This window comes from Podarcis erhardii (genome assembly GCF_964252035.2).
Source record: "Podarcis erhardii genome assembly, chromosome: 8".
In the NCBI taxonomy this organism is placed as follows: domain Eukaryota; kingdom Metazoa; phylum Chordata; class Lepidosauria; order Squamata; family Lacertidae; genus Podarcis; species Podarcis erhardii.
The window spans coordinates 23651566-23676731 of record NC_138499.1 but is presented as its reverse complement, the minus strand read 5'-3'; the positions used below and the strand labels follow the sequence as shown (position 1 = coordinate 23676731).

Below are 25166 nucleotides of genomic sequence, written 5' to 3'. Positions count from 1 at the left end.
TTCAGAGTGGAAAGCCTACTCTCCTTAATCTTAACTTTTAAACAGCTAAGCCAGTCCACTCGACTAGGCGATAGAAAGCAAAATCTCATTTGCTCAGGCTAGAAACAGTGAATCCTTGAGCCTTAAGTGTGATCTGATTTGTCCAGACCTTCAGAGAAGACCTGGAGGCACATCTTGAACAGCTAGCCCAATGGCCTTACCGCAAACTAGGAAGTTGTGGATTAAACTCTTGGCTTCAGAAGTGGCAAAAGAATGAGTACACCCTTCCTTCACTGGATCTGATGTGAGCTCATAGGAGGGATTTGTACCAAGGAGAAAACAAACAGCAACATTATTGGGCCTTACACCTGAAAGACTATAAATAGGTATCAAGGACCAAGGTGGCCGATGGGCCTTGAGGTAAAATCCTCCAACTTATCCCTTTCCTATCTAGTATCACTAGGAAAGGATGACATGGGTAGAAAGAGGTAAAAAGCAAAGGGGTGGGAGTTACTTCTTTTAAGGCTTGCAGGCAAAAAAGAAAAAAAGAAAAGAGGGAGTACAATAGATCCCATTCTCTTTCCAAAAGCAGTGTCAGAACTGGCAACTCTGGAGAGTTCACCTCTAGCCAGGTTATCAAATCTTTGACCCTTGAGCGGCTTCCGTCCAGAATTAACCTTTGCTGCTTGCTCTCTTACAGTTTAAATGTGAAAAGGCTCAAATTGCAGCTGGAAGTATTTAGGTTAGAGGTTAGGCATTCTAACAGCGGAGGTGCAGAACATATTGCCTAGGGGTTTAATGGCATCACAATCAGATGTGCAAAATTCAAAAAATGTTGACAAAGGTGACACATTTAACGCCTCTCATATTCTATAATATTCAGTGCCAGAGCAATTTCTAATTACAAAGAAAAATGACCATTCTGGGGGGTGGGGTGGGGGGAACGACACTTATCACTATTGCTAATTTGGCAAATAGATAGAGGCTTTGCACATGCATTTTGCTCTTCTCATCTCACAGGAAACCACCCAAGGGGGAATGAGAGGTCACTATAGATTGTGATCTCTCATTTCCCATGGGGAAGCATGTCTTGTGGGTAAGGAATGGCACACTGTGCATGCAAATCTTGGCACTGGCAAGCCCTAGTCAAACACAGTTGCTTAAGAGGCAGCGCTGACAGTTGCCAGAGCAGTATGCGACTTTCAGCCAACTAGCTGATGGCCCTACAACCAAAAAACTTAAAGAGATACTGCTGGGCTGGAGAAAAGCAGTGTATTGGTGCACTGCTTTGGATTGGATGGCAACTGCTTGGAGAACAGGGCTAGCATTTTCAGGCTAATTTGCTCCGGAAAAGGTGAAAAGAGGCTACCCCACTCTCTAGTCAAAGCTGGCCACTGCTGCCTTACAGATGGAAATGATTATATTCTGTCTCCTTCTCAATATGCTTCATGCCCTTCTGGGTGCCTCCAAGGAAAAGGGGAAGCGGACAGCTGTTTCATCTATTTAATACCCATTAAATCGTATTGCATTTCAGGTCAGTACTCTATACTTCTTATGAGTTCAAATAATTGTAGTCGCTAAAAAGGAACTATTTTAAGAATTATGCTAAATAGCGATTGCCCAGAAAAATGCACACCCAATGGAAGGAATGTGCATGGGCCAGTTTGTCTGGTTGTTGCTTGCTTCTGTATGCATGGATTCATTCCTGACTCATTTACTTCCAAGCCTCATAAATGTGGCAATCAGTGCTCCTTTCCCCAGTATAAGACATGTGGGTTGCTAAGGCATGCAAACAGATCTACATTTAGCATGGTGGCTAATGCATACAAAGCACAGTGCATGTGTGTAGCAATGAAAAGTTGCACTTTCTACAAACACTGTATTTAACTTTGTCTCTCTATCTCCCTCAACATGTGCCAGCAAAACAATTTAGAAGGCAGCAGCCTCTCAGGCATGTGGGACATTCGATTTTTTTTTTTTTCGGAGGGGGGAGACACTGGATACAGACAACTTCTGAAATAATCTTATACTATGGATTCTAATACAGCAAGATATTTTGAAAAGGAGTCCAGATGTACAGGAAAGCTACAGAGAAGGTAGTTGAAAAGTCCATTCATAAAACTTTTATTCCACTTACATCAACTTAATACACATGTTCTTAACAGTTATGCTTAGATTGTTCATGAAAATTTTCAGGAGACATTAAACAAAGCTAGCCATCATCTCAAGTTATTTCCCTGTTAACTATTTTTACAGCACATGCATGTTAGGCAAAGTATCAAAAAAAAAAATCACAAAAGCAAAACCCTAAAAAAGTTAAATACATGGGTTTTTGTTTTACTGCTGTGCTCGATATACAGTGTAATTATGGATATCAAGCATTTCATTTTTACTGCATCTTTACTTGTACATTTGTTCTTAGGTTGCCTAAACCATTTAAATACAAATAAATTGTGTAGCAAAAATAATGAAAGCAACAGCAGGTAACTTTACAAGTAATGGAATGTGAACCGTTTCTGCCCTTCCCTAGAGAAAGTTCATTGGGTTAGCAAACCACCTTAAGGAACACTTTTCAGATGCAATCAAGAGATGTATACTTGGACTGTAGATTCCACAGATTCACATGATTGACATGTAATATCCATGGGACATTAATTTTCCTCGGCTATGTGTTCCACCTTTGAAGTACCCACATTCTCTACACCTGCGTGGTTGCAACCAATCATCCCTTTTTTACCACTGTGACAGACCAATATGCAAGCAGTTTCTTCTTTGCTCAACATAGGAAGCTGTTTAACATTGGCTTTTGTGGGAAGCCACAAAGTACCAAGAGTACTATGCCAAACATGTAAAACTTTTATAAAAATTCCACATCCCTATATTGGCCACCTTGGATGAACAAAAATTCCCCAAATGTTAACTGGCTCTATTCCCCTAATATTAAACATAAAACCACATGGGAAATATAGAAATCCAAATAGAAGTAACATAAACCTGTCATAAATCGTAAACAAAAACTATTTGTGGGACAGCATGGATGACAAATGGTCTACTGTGTAAATTTTAGAATGAGGCAGACAAAAATTGGAAGGCTGGTTAATTCTCCCCTCCTTCTCCTGCTTCAGCTTCATCTCCTTGGGTATCCGATGTCCACAACTGTTTAAGAAAAATGCAGTCATGTGTTACTGATTAAAGCATCAGTAGTGTGAATAAGAAAGCACTCATCAGGATAATCTCCAAGAAAGCTATTCCTCATCTTTAAAAAGGCACTCTTTCCAAGAGCTGCACAACTGAGCAAAGCATTCATATTATGCATTTCATTCCATAATAAAGATTTTTTATTTATTTAACCCTTGGCTACCTGGTGATTTAGCAGACCCACAAGACTGTTTTCTCTTTGTCTGTACATAACTTGGCTTAATAAAAGCTGTACAAGTACTTACTGTCAAATTGTCTCTCAGTAACTGCATTATTAGTGTGCTGTCTTTGTATGATTCTTCGCTTAACGTATCAAGTTCAGCAATGGCTTCATCAAAAGCCTATGTAAGAAAGGAAAAAAGTACATTTGTACATGCAACACTGGCAAAAATATTATATTTAGCGCAGTAATTAGACTATTAACTCACAGTCTTTGCAAGGGAACAGGCTTTCTCCGGAGAATTCAGGATCTCATAATAGAACACGGAGAAGTTTAGAGCCAGACCTAATCTGATAGGATGTGTTGGCTGCATCTCTTTTTTGCTGATTTCGAAAGCTTCCTGATATGCCTGTTGCGACTGCTCCACTATCCCTTTAAAACCAAAGAAGTAAACACAAAGTTAGCAATTGCACTTTGGAGTATGTTAAAACAAATATAGACTAGATGCCTTAATATATAGGACAAGAATTGTACACAGTTTCAGAAAGTAGAATTTTGAAGCTGTTAATAAAATCTATAAACAATAATTAGAAATAAGGAAGTATATGCCCATGTGTACTGAATCCAGGTATCCAGTAGACCCTGTTCTATAAAACCTTATACTCAATCCTAACCATGTCTACTCAGTCCTAGCCATGAATACTCAGAAGTAAATCCCACTGAATTCAGTGTGGTTTACTCCCAGGATTGCACTCTGTTATACGAACAAGTTAAAGGCCAATTTGATGGGGTTTTGTCTTTCCATACACTCTAGATTCAATTAAGATTTCTAGCATATCACAGCTTTCAGGTTCAAATCTTGGCCAGAAAGAGCTACGCTAGCTATCCAACTGAATGATGAACAGCTTTCAAAGAGTGATAACAATGCTAGCCAAACTGCAGAATGCTAAAAATCCTACTCTCCCACAAATTCTGGCTAGTAAAGATCTCCTAGCAGTTGGTTCTTGCCTTCACAACAGCAATGTTTTTAAGCAACATGGATAATGGTAAGCATTGCATTTAGTTTACAAAATTTAAGACAAATATGACCTATAACACTTAAGTACATAAAGGTAAATTGGCTGGCAACAGTACTGCTGAAGAGGATTTGAATGACAACCACGCTATTGCAAAGAAATGGAACACTATACTGTAATTCATCAAGAGGAAGATCGCATCCAACCACAAGAAGTGCTAATGCTTCTGCCCATTAGCTAAAGAAAGATGCCCACTGATATGAGAATGTGTTTGGGTAACCTGCAGCAAGGTTAATAAGGAGTTTAAACACCCCTTTTCAAAACAGGCAATATCTAGCCTAAGTCAGAGATAGCTGGCAATAGTAATTCAGTATTTCAGAGGATGACATAATGGTGGGGAAACAAAGGATAAATTTTAAAAAGTGAAACTCTCTTTGTCTGTACAGAAAACTAAAGCAGCAATAGCCTTCTGCCACAGGCAACAGAAGATGTATGTTGGCTAGACACTAAAAATGTGCCACATTTACTGCATATTTATCTACAATTGATCCTGGGCATGGTTGGAATGGACTACCTATATATCCAACAACCTTTCTTTAAGAGGGACTAAGGAGATGCTATTACCAACGCTGGTAATTAAAATACTAACATTGCAAACTTTCAGAACAGTCACTCTGTTTGCTGCCCACAGAAGTGATACTTCCCTTCCTGCCTACACCCAGCACTAATCTCCAAACCTGCCCTTATCATTTAAAGCAAAGAAACCAAAAGCATTGGGAGAACCACTCATAGCATTACAAAAACCTGCAATATTCAAAACAAAAACCAGAGTGATGGGTATTTTCTTTCATTTCCTGAAAGCGCACAAACCCCAACTGATACTAGCAGAAATAAAGAGAGCGCTCAGCAAAGTTTAATTTGGGAATGACAGACCGACCTCATGAACTAGAGCAATAGTTGTTTTGCAAAAAGGTGAATGCCTTAGCTACAGAGAATTCTAAATGCATAATCTTGCAATTAGTATTACTGTTTCATTCATGACTCCTTTTTGCAAAAAGGGCAAGTTTACTTTGGGGAAATACAGTGAGGTGTTTCCAGAAGTGGCAGATATAATTGGTATGCTGTACAAAAGCACTGAGGTCAATTCAAATACTGTGCAGACTTTCCTCCCACCAATTCAGAGGACTTAGAAGTGGAACAGGTACAAAGAAGAGCAACTAAGCTATCCCTTTTTGGAGATCTTATGAATTATGATGAAAACATCAGCAGTGAAAGCATGTAACAGCATTTCTGAAGGAGGAACATCCGTACACAGAGGCCTTAGAATATTTTTTTTGGAAACTCTACCCTTGAATTATGCTTAGTTGGAGCATAAAATTGCCCTCAATCCCCTTTAGTCAGCATAACCTGACATTATATCATTGTAAGCTGTTTAGTGCATCTACAACACTAGATTTAGCTATGAAAGTATAAGAGAGTGGACAGTGTTGGGAGGTAACCATACACGTGCCCAGTTTATTTGGATCTTCTACATGTCTTGGCAGCAGCAAAGTGGTCAATTCCCTCAAAGGAGTCAGCGTAGAGCCCATGACAGCTGCCCCACGAAAGAGAATGAGATGCCAACTTACTCTGTAACCAAATCAGGACACAATACCAGGAGTATATAAGCCCTGGCATGGGAACAGAGACCCCAAATATATATAACTACATTTCTTTGCCCTGTTTTAGAGAGAATGGGGCACGTAATTGGCAACAGAGCACTTTTTTGTTTGTTTTTGAGTACTCCTTGTGAATAAAAGGATATCTAGACATAAAAAATATTAAGTCAGAGAAAAGCGGTGTCCAAACTTTTTTCAAAGAGGGCCAGATTTGATGAAGTGAAGGACTGTGGGGGCCAACCAAAGTTTTTGGCCTTTTTAAAGGATTGTTGTTGTTGAGCTTTTTTATGATTTTACCCAAAGTTGTTGAGCTTCTTTTAGGAATGAAGTTGTTGAGGGTTTTTTAGGCTTTTACTCCAGGAAATACAACTGCCACAGGGCCTGGATTAAACTGATTGGCGGGCCAGATTAGGCCCCCAAAATGGACTTTGGACATGCCTGCCTGCTAAACCCTTCCCTTTTTGACATGTTAGTTTCCTATTTGTTGGACTGAGAAATATTCCACCATGGCACAGCCTGGAAGAAGCTTACCACTTCAATGAGAACTAAGACATATTATTCCAGGCAAAAAAGAGCCAGAAGATAAGCACCGGAACAAATCAACTACAAATGGAGCCATATGCAGCTCTCTCTAAAGGACAGCAGTGTGCTGTCCTGAAAGCAAAAGATTTCATTTCTGTCCTTTGACCTCTGCCTTAGTAAGCAGCAGAGCCTACCAAGGTCCTCTGAGGCAAAGAAAAGGGGCTAAGTAGCTGGAATTTGAGACAACTCATGCATGGACAATACTGTACTGTACTGTACGGCACAGAGACATAATCAAATCATTTAATCTGAAATCACTGGCTTATCTTACATACTCCTCCCATACATGGCATAAGCACACAGCCTGGAAAATAATCTCCAGCAAAACTAATTCCACAGCTTAGTAATTAAGAGGGCAACACCCTGTATCTGGAATCAGTCAACTTCAGGGGTCTGCTCAGTTCAGTTCTCTTGACAGTCCAAACAGTAGGCTTTTTGCCAGGCTCACAGAGGGAAACAGCAAAGGATAGCAAGGCAGAGGCCAGAAAATGCTACTGGCATGATCCTGGCACCATAGAGACATCATTCAATTTCTGTTCTTTACACTAAACATGACTTGAATGTGATTTTTTGTGAGCTGTTTTGAGAGCTTCTTGGAGCTATAAAGTAGGGTAAGTATTCTACATAATTAAATACTAAAAAACTGTGGAGGCAATCACTGGGATTGGTGAATGGCAGCTATTAGGCACTCTGTGGGAGCCACTGGCACTGTTGCAATGCTGCTTCTTTTCTCCACTGCAATTGTGCTTTTGACCCAGGATCCCAGCTCCTTATGCTCATGTAATAGGTGTAGCAATAACTATCTTAGCTGGAGCATAGGACTGAGAGTCTATGAGACAGTCAGGGAGGAAATAAGCAGCCTGGATTGATTTTATGAGCTAGAGATTTGCAGGTTTTTTATGGGAAAGTGACTGTTACAAATATGCAGTGCAACCACCTAGAACAGTCATCTCCAACAGGTAGATTGCTGGACGCCTGTGGTAGATCACAGGCTCCCCCCAAAAAAGGTCAACATCGCTCTGAACCCTTAGCGGGGCCTCCCTCCCTTAAAAAAAGCTCAACAACTTTGTCCTGAAACCCTAAAAAGGGGGTAGATCACTGCCAGTTTTTAAGTCTGTGAGTAGACTGCAGTCTCTTGGGAGTTGGACATCCCTGACCTAGAAGAAAAATGAATACAGATAGCAACCATTTCACATGGTGGTTCTATTTCTGGCCCCCATGTGTGTATCAGCAGAGCTTGTTTAAGTGCCCCCCCCCGGGTCCAAAAGAACCTACACATCAGTGATCACATGTCAACTAGGCACGCCAAAAATGGTTTTCGCCTGTACTACAAAGTTATCACTGCTCTATAATCCATCAGACTACCTGTTTTCTGATACAAGAGCAAGTTTAGCAGATAGCTAGATAAAAAGCCATTAGAAACTACTTCAAGTTTTTACACAATAGCTAAATCTGTTTATTACTACAGAGGCCACTGCTGTAAGGAAGCATCCAGTGGAGTATTTTTTTTAATGAATGACTAGAATAAGGGAGTGAACATTACAAGCATTAAGTTACAAAGTTTGTCTGGGTTCAATTGACACTGCAAGCTGTGGTTAATCAAAAAGGAAGTAAAAGCTTCCGAACACCTTTGCAGGGAACCTAAGATTTTACTAGACTGGTTTGCTTTGAAGAACCTACTTTTCAACTCCACACATTTTACAAAACTTGAAGAGATTCAGAAGCCAGCTGTAGTGAGGATACAAAGGGTAATCCTGGGGTTTTTTTTTATCCTAAACGGAAGACAACTATCCTAAACGGAAGACAACTAGAGCTGAGGAGTGGTGATCCAGCCTTCAAATTTTTAAAAAGCTACAGGGAGATAAAGGATAGTTTGAAAGCTTTCCATACATGTATTATGGTAGCTCAGTAAACAAGCTGCCTAGAAGTTTTGGAAATTTTGAGGTTTTCGGGAGAGTATTTGATTGGCAACCTGTCAGGGATGTTTTAGGTATAAGGAATTCTGTCATTGGGCAAGGGAGTGACTAGTTGAAACTTCAATACATTAAGACTGGAATTAAAAGTCTCTCACTTTTACATGCAGCATGTAGAGAATAGTGGCTTTCAAAATTCAAAATTTGAGTAACAACATTACTTGTGGAAATCTAGAAATGCCTGAACAACATTATGCCATAAAAGGTATCAGAAAAAAATAGCAACAGTCCAGATTTGTATTTTAAAGGAAAATTACCTGGAGTAGCGTTAGAGTACAGTGGTACCTTGGTTTACAAACTTCCACAAGTCCGTTCTTAAACCAAAGCGTGCTTTCTCATAGCAGTGAGGGACTCAATTTACAAATGGAACACACTCAACAGGCAGTGCAACATGTTCTTATTCCAAGGCAAAGTTCACAAACCAAAACAGCTACTTCTGGGTTTGCAGCGTTCTTAATCCAAGTTGTTCATAAACTAAGGTGTTCTTAAACCAAGGTACCACTGTACACTTTTTGTCACACCATAAACAAGAATTTTAGAATGGTTTTACAAAAAGGTGTTGTATAGACTATTCTTTACTTTCTAAGCACATGCTATTGGCTGAGCCAAGAGTGGCACCTCAAACTCCCAATGTTTCATCCCTGCAGAAATGGAGACACTGTGAAATCACCAATGGTTTATTACACCCATGACTCAGATGTATTTGTGGCTTATGGCAGGGAGCTCCTTTGCCTGGTACCCAAGGGGGAAGTGACCTTTGCTCCCATTCAGTTAAGGGTTTTGTAAGAGGCTTTTTTAAAAAAAAAAAACTAACTTGGCTGAGTCTGGAATCCTCACCTGCCACCTCAATGCACTGGAGTATTCCTTCCATATGGGGCAGTTCGCCCATGAACCCCAGTGTTGTATCTTGCTCCAGCTTCCAAGCACAGGTTCCCAAGCATGGCTTAAATATTTACCTATTGTCCTCTAATTTGGCCTTCTGCCAGAATCTTCTGATATGCTCTTCTTTCTACTTCCAGCCATTCTCAGTTATAGCTTCCTCCCTGCACTGATGACAGTGATCTAGCTTTGTTCATTCCAGCTCCTCAACATTAGGTCTTTCCCTTCTGTGTGTTGTACTTCTCTGACTCTCCTGACCAGCTTGACTCTTATCCTGTCTTCTCACCAGACTACACCCCCCTAACACCTGGTCTTTAATAAAGAGCCACTTCTGTGTCCCTTCAGGGAGAGGGCAACTACGCTAAACACCAACAGTAGACAGCCATGAAATATTAGATGCCAACTGTTCTGACACACTTTGAGTAAACTATTAATGCTGCATTTTTTCACTACTACTAAGAACTTCAACTCTACAATTCCACCCTGCAAAATCTACTTTAATGCTAGAGTATACTTATTGGGCAGAGGAGACAGAGAATGTCAAAAGAGCTCAAATGGCCAATGCACGTATTTTGAGACTCTGTTGATTAACATTCATGGTCACTTACAAAAGCTTTTAAACTGCTGATTATGTTTATTCACGTGTCACTCTGAAAGACAATTCTTTAGATCAGCATCTTTAAAATATTACAGTACTACAACACTCAAAATTTGTTTCCTTTATTGACGTGTAACATTCCAGCAGTAAATACCCGACTTGGAAAATTTCATGAGGACTTTTGACACTAAGAAGCCAACACACTGTACCTTTCTTGTCATCACCAGCAGCAACTTCAGCCAAATAACGGTAGTAGTCGCCTTTCATTTTCAAATAGAAAACTTTGCTTTCCGCTTGCGAAGCATTAGGAATCAAGAACTTTTCCAACAGAGACTGCAATTGAAAACAAAGAATAATCAGAAGGCTATACACATTGACAATTAGAAAATTGTACACACTGGTTGGCCTGTGGCCGTTGAAGTTTCCCCACTAGTGGTAATATCAGAAATCGAGCCACTGTAAATGGTCTATTACTATATCATTGAAAATAAACCCACAAAAAGTTTCTAGCCCCCAGTTGTCTTTTTACAATCTGGTCAACCATATGCACCTAACTAAAAAAATGAAATCTTATCTGTAATGCTTCCCTGCTGGATTGCCCAGAGGCAATTCTTACCCTGGAGATAAGGAAGTAAAGTAGGTTTTTACACAGGTGTTGTGCCACACACCAAGCTCTACAGACAAGTGGAAGTCTATCTTTCACAAGTTTTTGAAGTAACAGAATGGGCAGCAACTCATGCCAGTCTGATCCTATGCTGCTGCTTTAGCTGCTAGTGTCAGCCAGATGTGAATGTAAGGAGGACCTTGGCTTCAACTGATTTTAATGCCACAGAAGACCAGGGTCTACTATATGCTTTAACCGTTTATCACTGCGCTAGAGAATCTGAAAGTATTCTGAAAGGAGAATCATGGTATTATGCATTTTGGTTGGGCCTAAAAAGCTTTTACCCAACTGGGTTAGTACACAAGAAAAAGCCCACCACTCCCACCAAGAAGACTTAAGTATTATTGCACATGTGCATGCAATGCTTTATTCTACAGTGGTACCTCGGGTTAAGTACTTCATTCATTCCGGAGGTCCGTTCTTAACCTGAAACTGTTCTTAACCTGAAGCACCACTTTAGCTAGTGGGGCCTCCTGCTGCTGCTGCACCGCTGGAGCACGATTTCTGTTCTCATCCTGAAGCAAAGTTCTTAACCCAAGGTACTATTTCTGAGTTAGCGAGTCTGTAACCTGAAGCGTATGTAACCTGAAGCGTATGCTTTCAACATGTGACGTCAGGAGCATTTCCCCTTAAGATATGAAACTTAAAATTCACCATGAGGTCCCAGGGTGGGGTGCAATTTAAAAACACAAAATTAAAATCAGTTATAATTAACTATAATCAAGAGAATAGGCTAGATCCTAAAATGTACGCTTCAGGTGTAAAAGAGGTATATCTTCAGCATATAAGGAGAACTACACTACAAAGGTGACAAGATACACCTCAGTGGGGAGGGAGTTACAAAGCTTAGGGGCTACCACAGAGAATACCCTCTCTCACACTTCAGTACTACTTTATTTAATTAAGGAAGAATAATACAGTGGTTGTAAGAGGAGGCTGTCCAATCCTAAATTATGTGATGTGTAGTTATTACTAACTGCAATCCAATGCATTTTCACTCAAACCAGGAGCTTATTTCAGTAGTTACTCTGAGGAACTTCCAAACTGTTTGAGGGGCTGTAACAGGAGAAACTGCTGAAAGGGAAACTGCTGCTGGTGCAGGAGGAGCAGATAATCAAGCTGTTTCTCTATATGAAGTCTGGTGCTGGTAACACCCATTAATCCTTTTAATACGATCACCAACCTTCCATTCAAGAGACAGGCACACTTTTAAGGTGAGGCAATCTAATCCTATTCAACTTGCATTCCCTCCCAAACAAGTAATTGCAACTTTTGTTCTTAGCCAGCTGTATTTGTAATTTGCCAGGATAACCATTGTCCCTATTATTAGATACTACTTCAATACTACACAGATGAGAAGCTATAGTCTACCCTTTTGCAAAAAGAGTAGATTCAGGGTTAACTGTGTATGCCACATCTTATAAAATATGTGGCCTTAAAAATAAAACCTCTTCAGCTACTTGAAGAGCAAGTGACATTAGACAAAAATCAAGCAAGCCTAATGAAACAGAGATATTTGAAAGCAAGGATATGAAAAAGCAGAATAGCAAATGACTCAATATACATGCAACCGTGTTCTGACTTGTGCCAAATTCATAAGTGGGTACCAAAAGCAATCAAACAATTGTTCAGTTAAGTAAAGCTGTGGATGATGCAAAATGCAAAACACCACACCACTTATGATCCACATTCATTCTGATTTAAGCCAATTAAATATAATTATATATTCAACCTATTTTTGACTGCATGGTTCTCTAACACCAGAACGTAGCATAATGAAATGGAAGTGTTCAGTAGGGACAGATGACATAAATGATACAATTAGTTCTGTATCAGTAACAAGCAAAAGTTAAAAGTGACAGAAAAGTCTGGGCTATGTAATTGAACTGACAATGAAACCCAGCATGCATACCACTGACAAAGCATTGCACAGGTACGCTCTCTATTATTATTATCAGCAGCAGCAGTTCTACAGGTTTTTCCTAGTTACCCTAGTCACAGCATTACAACTCATGAGACTGTTATGTAGATGAGCTTCTAGATTTAAGTGGATCAGCACCAACTACTAGAGGACAGCACTCCATGCTGCTTGCTGCCACTGCAAAAAAATAAATTAAGTGTCACACAAGTCTTTTTGCCTAGCCACAAGACAAGACTAAGAACTACACAGCAGGCATCAAATTCCCATCCATGTTTCTTACTAATAAATGAAACAGCAGCAGCATTTGTAAAGGAAGGAGCATGGGTGTGCACACATTAACCCTCCTCTTGCTTGCATGTCACTTTTATTCTACGACCGCTTCTTGAGCCAGCTTCCTTTAACATGACAGGTGAGCATTCCTCAAACCCTGGCTGAGGCATAGCAGCTAAGGAGAGCAGTTGCAGAGGCAAGTGGTAGGATTGGGAGGGGTATTTCTCTCCCCCTCCTAGACCTGCATGCTTGAAATTCCACTTGCCAGATACTCAGCTCTTGCCTAAGTTACATTCTTATGAGTCTACGCAAGCACACATGCACTTGCAGGGTGGATTCAGCTGATGAGCCACATTTCCAAGAAGCAAGCAGCATAGGCTGTTCATGATTGTCCAATAAGCCAGACTGAATCCTGGCCCTTTTATTTATGACAGCAGCTCAGTAATCTTCCAGTATTCTCCAACTTAAGTCTGAAACAAACTATGAAAGAGTGCATGTCTGCAACATGGGATTTCCCTTCTAGAAATACAGTGATACCTCTGGTTATGAACGTTTCTGGTTATGAGTGCTTCAAGGTACAAGCTCCGCTAACCCAGAAGTAGCTGCTTCTGGCTGCAAACTTTGCCCCAGGATGTGAATGGAAATTGCATGGTGGAGACGACTGCGCAGTGGGATGTCCTGCTAGTGAAAGCGCGCCTCAGGATAAGAACGGGTGCAGCTTAAGAACGGACCTCCTGAACGAATTAAGTTCGTAACCAGAGGTACCACTGTAAAGGCTTTATAGCATTTTTCTCCTTATACAGTGGCACCTTTGGTTAAGAACTTAATTCATCCCGGAGGTCGGTTCTTAACCTGAAACTGTTCTTAACCTGAAGCACCATTTTAGCTAATGGGGCCTCCAGCTGCCGCTGGAGCACGATTTCTGTTCTCATCCTGGAGCAAAGTTCTTAACCCAAGGTACTATTTCTGGGTTAGTGGAGTCTGTAACCTGAAGCGTCTGTAACCAGAGGTACCACTGTACACGTTTGTTTTAAGAACTACAGACCAGCTCACCAAGAAGTCTAAAATCATGCAAACACGACAACTACAGAAGTGAACCATTTCCCTTTCACATCTTTTAAAAGGTGGCACATCACTTTCAGTATGATGGAGAAATGGAGTGCCTTTCTAGAGGCAGTCTACCCCCGACATCCAATCTGTTGGCACACTTGGAATTTTAGAACAGCCAAGAATCTTGGTTCACAGCCCTAAGCTTTTACACCCTAGTCTCTTTAGTGTTCTAGCAGGTGTGAACTCCCAACTCCTAAACTTCATGCTAACTACACCATAAATAACTCCACAGTCACTGCAGTCAGTGACTTCATGGTTTCCCCTCAATAACTAAGTGGTCTGGATTCTGAAAAGACAGAACATAAAGGCAGAGAGACAGAAGTGTTGCCCAATCACAATGTACTATGTTGCATCCTTGACTTTAGATAGGTATTCAAAATTTGAGATACTGTAGCTCAGTAGCTCATCATAGGGCTACAAGTCTAGAGCTCTATATACTGTAGATACAGTTGAAAACAGCCTTTTCTAACAAGCTAACTTTCTGTAAGAGGTATCCAAACTAACTGGCCTGTTAGAATGATGGGAGCTACATGAAAATCTATTCAGCATTCAATTTCCCAAATGCAGATGCTGATAATGCATTAAGAGAAGTTATCTGGGGATTTCAGTTAATTATACTATTGGTGAATTGCAGTATTAATGTTCTATTTCCCCTCTGACAAAGTGGAACAGTTCCCTTGTCCCACAAGAGATCAGATGCTCATTAACAGCAACACAGCCAAAAATAAAAATGCATGGGTTTGTTCTTTAAAGGTTATTGCTCCTTCCAAATACACCAAAACAATAATTCGGTAAACTGGCTGAAATATTTTAATTTCTTGATGTGCTGAATTATTTTTGAATGACATAAAGAGAAGCGTTTACATTTTTTTTTCTGCCAGGAAGTTAAGAGATGGGAAAGTATAACATCTATGGTTATCCACAGTTCCTATAAATGTGCAGTTAAGAGTTCACAAACATGTTTGAGAGCTCACCACTTTGTTTTGGAAAGAGCCACTGACCTTTTCTAGACACATCTTGCTGCCTTCTAAACCTTGGCATAAGCAGCAGCTCCTATTCATTGTGCTAAATCACAGGTGACTTGCCTCTGCAGTTACACTGGGCTTTGTAAGTGTACTGAGCACATCAAAAGCTCAGGGTAATGCCACAATTATGTCTGAACATCTTTTTCTCAGAACTATAGAAAACTAATGCTAGAACCTACAGTAGTTGCCACATAGCCTGTAGTCACATCCTGCCACAGCAGACGATTAATAATTTTTTTTTGCATTTTATTCCAGTTTAAGTATGTTGTTTTGAAACTGCAAGGCCATCACAAAATATTGAGTGTCAGCCAATTACTTCTCAATCAATAACTGATACAGAATATTCCTTCTATAGCCAAGGTAATGCTTTCCTACTGCCAACAAAATGAGGAGCATGAATTGAGGAGTATGAATATACTCACAAAATGAGGAGCATGAATATACTCACATTAAAGAGATGTAGCATATCTGTGCAGTCTGGAACCCATGCAAAATCACTTTTACTTAAAACAAGCTAACTGCCCTTAGTAGTCAGGAAAATCTTCTCTTAGGAAAAAACCTGCTATATTTTTCAAAAAGCACTTTTTTTTTCTCTGGTTCACAATACGGGTTTACCATGCTAGCAATTACAAGTTATATTACAAGAAACGCCAGTAGTGTGGAAAAAAAATCCAAGTGTATTGGGATTTGAATAACTAATTTTACAGACTGAATAACTGAATTTTACAGACTGAATAACTAATTTTTACAGCACACCTGTAGTATATCAAGAAACAGAATCTATACTTATTTTACCATACTATGGTTTGGCAAAACTGCAGCTTACCAAAAGATTTTTAAGCTGTTTCTAGCACTAATTCTCTGTGCCAACAGCCACACCAGTGTGCCTCAAATAAAAAAAGCCCCGATGCTTTGGTACACTAGTTTTAGTATAAATTACACTTGGCATCTCCCCCCCCCCCCCGGCCAAATCTGACATCATTATGACATCAGGTGACTACTTCAAAGGGGCTCCCTCTTAATGCTTATCAGCTGATCGGCACCAAGAGTCAGCTCCTTTGAAGGCGTGCTAACAGCACCAGTGAGCTGACAAATCATCAAAAGAGCTCCTCTGCTCGGTGCCAACCAGCTGATGGGTGCTGTGAGCAGCCCCTTTAAAGGTGTGCTGTCAGCACCAATCAATGGCGCTGACAGGAGCTTGCTCTCAGCTGATTGGTACTGCATCTTCAAAGAAGCTCCTCTCAGTGCTTATCAGCAGATGAACACTTGAGAGCAGCCACAATGGATGCACTATTGAGTTCCCAATGGGAACCCCCACAACAAGTACAGCGGATCCGAGACAGATCCGCAGAGTTTGGGGAGAAATTGCCTCATGGGTCTAATTAGGTCTGAGGCTAGCAGTTCCCCACCACTGCCTTAGTAGTCAACTCACATGAATTCCCTTGCAAATAGTAGCCTGCAAGCAACAAAAGTATAAGCATAAGGGCAGGTGCAAGAAATTCCAAAGTGGCTCCATGCAGAGAGTCTAAACCTTATAGACTTTATGACTTTCAAGGAAAGAACCTGACCTCAACTTAAGCAACCTGGCACAATGGTACTCAAAGCTAAGTGGCTAGATCTCAACCCTTCCCAAGAGATGAAATAAACACAGGCAGGCAATTTGTTCTCACCTAAAATTAAGTATAGAATTTTTTGGATACATTTTAATTAATGAATAGAACAAACCTACCAGTGAACAGTAAAAACATTCCTTTCTCCAAAAAGAACCATTTTGAAGTTTGGGTTTAGAATCCTGACCCAAACCTATTAAAACATTACCCAGAAAAAGACCTAGTAAGTTGGCCAAGTATGAAACTGAAGCAATTTTATTTCAACAGCCTTATGTTTCACTTAACAGAAGCATAGATGCACACTAACATGCTTTATTACTATAGTCTTCTATCCAATTGGTAGTTCATCTAAAACCCCAATATATATGAAGGGGGGAAAGCAAGCATGGTGAAAAACCTACATTTAATATTTCATTTGAATGGACACTTGCTTGTTCTCACAACCCCAGAAAATAACTATTCTCAGATGGATATATATATAAAATAAACTTAAAAAGCTGTATTTCAGGCTGTCATTTTGTTTGCTTTTATGCTGCTTGTATTTTTTTAAAAAGTGAACAGACCTGGCATTTATTTTATAAATAGCAGAATTAAAGTTTCCTTTATAACTAAAATATATTTTAGTATGTAAAATATGCTGATTTAGAACAAAATGTATCTATTTAAATACCATCCAATACTTTAATACACACACCAGATTTGAGCCTACTTTGCTATGCAAAAGATTAATGAATACAGAATTACAGGTACAGTATGTCTCTGTAGACCACAAATTTATCCTGGTAAATTATAACTACTTCTGGTTCCTAAACCACTGAACCTGAACACATTCCATCTCATGACCAAAACACTTCTGCCCAGTAATTATCAGCCCCTGCTCCTGTGTAGGTGTGGAGACTTAGTCCATAAGTGAGTTCAGAAAGATATTAAAACTTATTATTTCACTGGGCAGGATATACAAACTAAAAATGTCCTTTCAAATACACCAACCCAGCCCAACAGAAACCCGTTCTTGCACAACCAGCTCCAATTCCTAAGTATACTTACAATTTATAATCCAAAGCAATGTGGCCTACAGGGCCAAAGGTTCTGAATTATTGGCCAATATAGTAGGTATAAAGGTTTATTTCCACTGCAAACTGATAGGTTGCCATAACAGGTAAAACACATTATTTATGCTTGCTCAGGAATCAAAATGGAAATTAGATTTTGTGTCAATTTAAAATTGATTAAATCACCCAGTGTGGAAAATCCATCTACCCAACTACTTTCCTCTGCCATCTCTTCAGGAGGATTTTAGTGAAATTTGCATTTCATAGCTGTGCCTTGATAGCCAGGTCAAAATTGGTGGCCACCAAGATCTTGCCCCCATAAAGGAAACCCCATTTGTGCTTCATTTAAACACAAGGAGGCTTATTTCCATGATGTCAATGGAATGCAATTACCTTGAGCAAGACAGCCCTCTGCTCAGCTCCAAATTTATAAGGTCGAGAGAAAACAGGGACTTTATTACTTTGGTCCTGGCTAGCATAGAGGTAAGACTTGGGGAGGGGGCGCCTTTCCTATTCTTGCACTGAACCACCCAAACTCTGTATAACTGCAAGGATGATCCCTGCTCTCCCCGTGTCCAAATAAGAGAAAAAGGTTCAAGTGTCTCACTGCCCTTGCTATGACAAAGGTGGTCGGTGGAAAACTGAACCCCTGAGCTAGTGCCAGTGTGCAAGGCCCATACGTGCAACTGTCACAAACTTTATTTAACTTCTAAACTACCCAGCGGATCCTAGAGAAGTTTACAAAGAAAAAATTACAGAGCAAAATTTAATTAATAAAAATGCAACTTCAAACACAGGCAAAGTACCATTTCTGCAATCACATGGAGGGATTTTCCGCTCTTCCCATTTCCAAAGGGAATGAAACATTCACACAAGTCAGAGGCTGCCCAAATATCACCTGCTTCTCTATGGCCATGCATAAGAGCCGCCTGCTCACACATGGGGTGTGAATTTTTGCTACTGCAAACAGGCTGCAAGCTAGGGCACAGAGGAGGAAACCCTGGACCAGATAATAGCCTTAGGGCACATGATATGGTCCAACTGTTTAAGCCAAAAGTATGTGTTGCAGAAACAGCAGGATATTAATATAAACAATTTAAAAAACACACACGAGAAGCAGACTTCATCCACATCACTCAATGTACTTGACTGCACATTTTATTTTTCCCTTTAGGTGACAGTAATTCATTTATGAGGAAGTAATGTGCCATACTTGGAGACAACACTGCCTGTCTGTCCCCCATTCCTATAGAAAGAGGCAGTATGTTGACACCTTATCGTGTAAGCACAAAACTAAACACTGCAGCTTGACAAGACTTTTACACCTTACTCAGAGCCTAGAAATTGTGCCTGACTTGGATGAAGAGAGAGCAGAACTAGGCTTGGAAAATACTTCTGAGCAAAGGGCTCGGTGGGGAATGGGAGAGAATGCACAACGGCTTGGAGGAAAAGGGCTAAAACTCTCTTTCCCCCTCTCAATTTTCCAAGCCCAAAGTTTGCACTATATTAAAAAGCCTGTTCCTGGCTTCTGTTTGTCATGTTAAGTCCAATAAAGAAACCAGAAAAAGCAACTTTGTCAATGAGGAAGTAAATGGGTTGCAATATCTAGATGAGGGGTAGCCAACATTACAACCTCTGGAAGTTGAACTCCCAACTCCTCTCCACCTCAGCCAGCATGCCCAATGGTCAGGGATGATGGGAGTTGTAGTTTAACAGCATCTGGATGCCACCATGCTAGCCACCCAGATTTAAATGTAGCTTTCTAACCCAGTGAGTTTTTATGTATCACTTTTTATCTTCCCCCAATACCTAACAGTTTCTATCCAACAGCCAGTGCTCCCACCTACAGGAATAGAATAGAAAGGTCCAATTTGGACACACCACTCAGGTAAAGACAAATCCTGCCTCCTTTCCATCATTAGAAAGGCTCCACTAGTCCACCAGTCTCTTAAAATATAGAAGCTCCTCTGGCTGAGATTCTTTTTAGTATGCTATTAGAGAACGCAAGGGAGCAAGGAATTTTTTAGCATCTGGGTTACAAGCTACTTTTCTAGGTTTCCTAATTTTATAGATTATTTCCCTTTACCACAGCAACATATAAAGCTCCAAATGAGCACTCTTTCAAGTTCTGCAAATAAAGCTATAGATTTAATCTCCTGAAGTATAAGGCGTCAACTAGTATAAACCACGCGGGTCTTTTATCCAATACAGACAGAAATTGAAACCAAGCGATTTAAATATTTAGCTTTCCAGTAACGAATGCAATGAGGCTTTTAAAAAAGAATTCAGACATGCATTGGATATGGGCTTTAAAGGAAGTATTGCTAACATTAACCAGAGTTCTTTGAAACTTTTCTGGATGGGAAAAACCTAGTTAAATACACTGTGAAGATAATGGAGCCAACTATTTGATATTGTAAGGGGTCAAGGTCAACTGAGAATGTCAAGTAAGTATCAGATTTTTATCTGATGAAATTAATGGACTTAAACATCTGATTTATTACATGTCTCTTACACATAATACATATATAAAAAAAAATCAATGAAAGATGTGACAGATAAGGTATGGGCTCCTTTCCCACACCCATGCTTCAGACAGAATGGTGTTTGACTAGTCTGAAATGAAGGTTTATGTAGTTATCAGCAAAAACTGCATTTCATATACAACATGCATCTGATTATCCCTCTACTTTTCTCAATGCTTTTATATGGCAAGAATCCAAGATAAACGAATGACCTTCAAGTAAGTGTATCTAAAATTTGTGCTCAACTATACATGATGGCCTTTGAACTCACCAAGGTATTTATACAGCTGGTTTTACAAAATAGATGGAAAAAACCATGGTAATTATGCTCATATGACTTGACTCAGTGCATCAAAGTATTTTTTTCTCAAGTTCTTGTTGAAATGAAATTATCTTCATCTTTAGCAAAAACAAATACTAACAATTAGTTGAGTGGCACATCAATAAAATAGTTTTCTTCATTTAAAAGATTTTATGAGGTAAAAAAAACTGTTGCCAACAGCACAAGTATAGAGTCAGCTTGCTTTGAAGTTGCTATGGCTTTGCTTAAGGTAGGCCCATAGCACTGTTGCTACCTCCTCCTCCCTCTTGCAGAGTGTTCTGCATGGGTGAGTCATAGCTAACATTACATCATCTTATTCAGGGAGGGGCCTGATTTCTATAGTGAGAATTACAACTTCTCATAGAAAGCACACACAGCACCCTCTAGGTTATGAAGAAAGCACACTTATTTTAATTAAACTAGGCTGAAAAGTCCTTTACTCCTCCCAGTTTCTAACTGGTAAGTGGGATCTATGTGACAACTTAATGGAAAGTGTCAATAGGGCAGATTGTGTCACTATTATACAAGTGTTTTGCTACAAGCATCCAGCTGCAAAGTTTTAGGAAGAAGTAAGTTAAGACCACTGTTTGGTTTTCTATAGGTGGCAGGGGAAGATATTTAGAAGCTTTTTATATAAACAGCTTTATACTTTGATTAAACAATACTGAGTGTTACTAGAGGGTTATCTGCCCTTGAAGGTTTACTTAGGGTGGGGGGAAGTAGTTAGAGCCTTAATTCTCACCAGCACATCATTGCAGATGTCCCTTAGTTCAGTCTCAATTTTCTCTCTGTATTCTCGGGCCATTTGCTGCTTTTTCTCAGCACCTTCCGTCTTTTGTTCAATGCTTGACACAACCCTCCAAGATGACCTACGTGCTCCTACAACATTTTTGTAAGCGACAGAGAGAAGATTCCTCTCCTCATTTGACAATTCTGCTCCTTGCTCAGTCACAGACTTCATGCAGGCTGCCATGTCATCATATCTCTCAGCCTGCTCAGCCAGTTTGGCCTTCTGCACCAGCTCGTTTTTATCCATGCTGATTTCTCTGGAGAATGAAAAATATCAAATAATTATTTAGACATCTATCAGGCAAAATCATCTGCAACTCAGCTATCTCTTAGCAACGTAAAGAGCACATTGCAACTGACACACATTTATTGGATGCAAAAACCACTGATTTCAATGGCCCATTCCAAAGTTCTGTATCAGGCACGTCCAACTCCCAAGAGATTGCGATCTACTCCCAGTATAAAAAAACTGGCAGTTTTCTACCCATTGTCATTGGAGGGAGGAGTGTTCATGGAGTGGGTGGATTGCCGAGAGCTATTGAGCTTTTTTTGCCAAGGATTGCCCAGAGTCATCGAGCTTTTTTGGGGGTAGGATTGTCCAGAGTTCTTCAGCTTTTATTTGTTAACTTTTGGTAAACTTTATTTAATCCCACGATCGGTAAGGGCCCCGCGATCTACCAGGATCAGCTGGGGATCTACCAGTAGATCGCAATCTACTGGTTGGACATGCCTGTTCTATATTATTGTTGAGATATGGGTCAAATTAATCTTCATTTTTATTAAATTCATGAAATCTTGGGAAGGATATGGCCTCTGCAATCTTAAAAAAATAAAACCTTTCAAGCATGGAATGTGAACTATTCCCTCAGATGCCTCTGCTATCTGTCCCCTAGATGATCTTAGCCTTTTGTTTGAAGGGGCTACTATCAGCACATTGCTATTTTGAGAAACACCAAACCCTTTGGAAGGTTTGCAATCTTAAGAATTTCACCACAATGTGTTGTGAGAGCCATTCCTTCCTTTCTCAAAAGTTACTCAAGTATACCTCCGTACCCTCTTTTCTCAAACTACATTCTTGTACATGGTTAAAAAAATCCTGATTGGTATCAGGGCCATTGGGCCCAAAAGCAAATGAATTTAGCTACTACACAGCTCAATCAATATTAGGGTTGGAAGCAAATAACTCTTGTGTAGCTTAATCAATGAAACTTAATTCAAAGTGCATCTGTTAAGGTCATGATGAAAGTCCCTTATTATAACAGAACTTAGTTTAGAATCAGGATGCCAAGCTGCAACTGTCAAGCTACTTTATTGAAGCAGCCGAGGCATGAAGGTTTTGCACTATGTTGTCTACTTTGGTGACCTTACCCTCATAAAGACCGAGAAACATCTTGGTCAAGAACCATTTTGCTACTCAGGAATGGCAATTTAATGCAACTATGAGGCTACTCAGGAATGGCAATTTAATATATGGAAATAAAGCTAGGGAACGTTAGCTGCTTAGCAACCCAGCCTCTCCCCTTGCAAACCTGGTGGCATCTGGGAAGACTGCGGAGGAGAAGGAACCTTGCTTTTTGACCCGAAAGTAAAGATTCGTGTGGTGATTTCCTGTACACAGTGTAGCTAGGACTCGGCTGTCTAAAATGGTGCTGCTCGGTGCACTCCCTAGCACAGGCGGCCGAGAGTATGCCGCTGCAGCTGGCACGGCTTAGAAACATGGCTGGGGCGGGTACAAAAAGCGAAAGGTGTGGGCGAGAGGGATGGCGGGGCGAGGGAAGAGGACAAGTCAGGCCAGGCTGCCGCCGCCGCCCCTCCCAGCGCCGCAACCGCCCGGCTCCGAGACATGAAGCGCCTTGTCTGGGCTCTTTGTCATGGCGGATCCGAGTCAGAGCCCAGCCCACTTGTGTGCGCGCTGATCCCCCTCCACCTCCGCCCCGCGCCGGGAGGGGAGGTTGCTGCATCTCCTCCGCCCAGACCCAGGCCGGAGAAGGAGGAAAAAAGGGGAAGCCCAGGCGGCGCCTCGCCCAGGGAGGGAAGGAAGGAAGGAAGGAAGGAAGGAAGGAGAAGAGACACGCCCGCCCACCTGCCCCTCCGCTGCTGCTGCTGCTGCCGCCGCCGCCTCTCCCCTCGCCCTGCGGCGCCGCCGCCGTCCCCGCCCCGAGGGAGCCTCCGCAGCCCACACTCGCGCCCTCGCCTTTTCTTTCTTCGCTTCCTCCTTCTCTCCCGCTCCCTTCCTCCGCCTCGATCGCCCGCCCGCCCGCCCGCCGCTCCTTTTCAAGGCGGCCCCCTCCGATGCGGCGGCGGCGGCAGATCGCACCGGCTGGATGTGCCGCTCCCGGCAAGGAGGCCACACCCTAAGCAGCCTCCAGACGAGAGAGAGAGAGAGAGAGAGAGAGAGAGAAGGCCGCCGCGGGAAGGGAGGGAGGCGGAGAGATGGAAGAAGGGAAAGGAGCGAGAGCGAATGGGGAGGGGGGGGGGAGAGAAAGGAGAGAGAGGGAAGGAAGCCATCCTACTCCCCAACATGGCGCCCCTCCTTCCTCCTTCCCTCGCTCACATGGCACCCCGCATTTCGAGGAGCAGCAGCAGCAGCTCCCACCCCAACAAAGATAATATGAATATGGGTGGCGGAGAGAGAAGGGGGGCTGGAGGGCGGCGGCGGCGACCCTTCCCCTTCATCATTTCTGCCTCACAGGTAGAGGCGCTCGCCTCCCAAGAATGGGGGGGGGGAATCAGCTCCCCTCCCCCGTCCGAGTAGCCAAGGGGCACCGCCCCGGACCTTCACCTGCCGTAGCCGAGGCAGAGAAAGGGGCGCCGCCGCCCAGCTCAGCCCTCCGCCTCCTCTGCCCTCCAGTCTCGCCCCCTTTCGCAGGGCGAGGCGCGGGAAGCAGGTGGGGCGGCCGCCGCACCTGTGGGGGGGGGGGCCTCAAGCGCGCGCAGAGATGGGGGGGGAGAGGAGGAGAGACACCCGCCGCCGCCGCCGGGAGGGAATGAATGGCTTCCCCTCCACCAGGCCGCGGCAGTGGGTGTCGCCCAGCACCGCGGCAAGGAGGAGCCGCCCTTCTGTGCGGGGAAGAAGGGGCCGCTAACCCGCCGCCTCGCCCGCTCCTCTTCCCCTTTCAGCCGCCGTCGCCGCACCCCACCCCACCCCCCCGCCGGTCTCTTCTACCGCCGCCGCCGCCGCCCCTGAACCGCAGCGGGTCCCGCCGCCGGAGCGCCTACCCGGAAAGGAAGGGGAAGGTGCGGGGGGGGGAGAGAAAAGGCGGCGAGGCGAAGCCTAGCGAGGCCGTTACCTGCGGGCTCGACGGGACGGGAGTCTCTAGGCGGGTGACCGGCGCGGACTGTGCCTATATCGCGGCTCGCTCCGCTGCAGCCTCGCTCTCGCTCTCCCAGCGCCACACACGGGGTCTCCGCCAATCACCGCGTCGCAACGCACGGGCAACACAGAGCCCGTGACGTCAAGCGGCGCCATGGCAACCGCGCGCGAGCACGCGCTTGCGCCTACACTTTCCCTCCCCTCCTTCCCCCCCCCCGCCCCGTCTCCCCCTCAGTCAGTCTCTCTCTCACACTTACCAAGCCGGTGGCTGCTTCAACCGCCTCAAGCGCGCGCCCGGCTGCCCTTCCTGCCTCCGCGCGGCGGCAGCGGACACGCCTTAGCCCCGCTGTTACACCCTCCGTCCCCCCCCTCCCTCTCCTTCCGACGACGGGCACGCGCGCCGCCTTGCCGCCCTCCCACTACTGCAGAGCATGTTCGCTCGCGCATGCGGGAGAGCCGCGCCTCTCTCCTTGGCGGCGCGCAGCCAGCGGCTCGGCTGTTGGGAGCAGCGCAGGGTGAGGC

At 42.6% G+C, this 25166-nt stretch overlaps 1 protein-coding gene across 1 annotated transcript; it reads right to left on the bottom strand.

The window, feature by feature from the left end:
• Positions 1 to 2079: 2079 nt before the first annotated feature.
• YWHAZ (tyrosine 3-monooxygenase/tryptophan 5-monooxygenase activation protein zeta) lies at positions 2080 to 24770 on the bottom strand. The gene is made up of 6 exons (XM_081874780.1): positions 24622 to 24770; positions 21285 to 21588; positions 10253 to 10376; positions 3606 to 3769; positions 3423 to 3518; positions 2080 to 3135 (listed from the first exon to the last, which is right to left on the bottom strand). Exons 2-6 carry the CDS (start codon positions 21576 to 21578, stop codon positions 3076 to 3078), a joined length of 738 nt encoding a protein of 245 aa, XP_081730906.1. The 5' UTR covers positions 21579 to 21588; positions 24622 to 24770; the 3' UTR covers positions 2080 to 3075.
• Between the last annotated feature and the right edge of the window lie 396 nt (positions 24771 to 25166).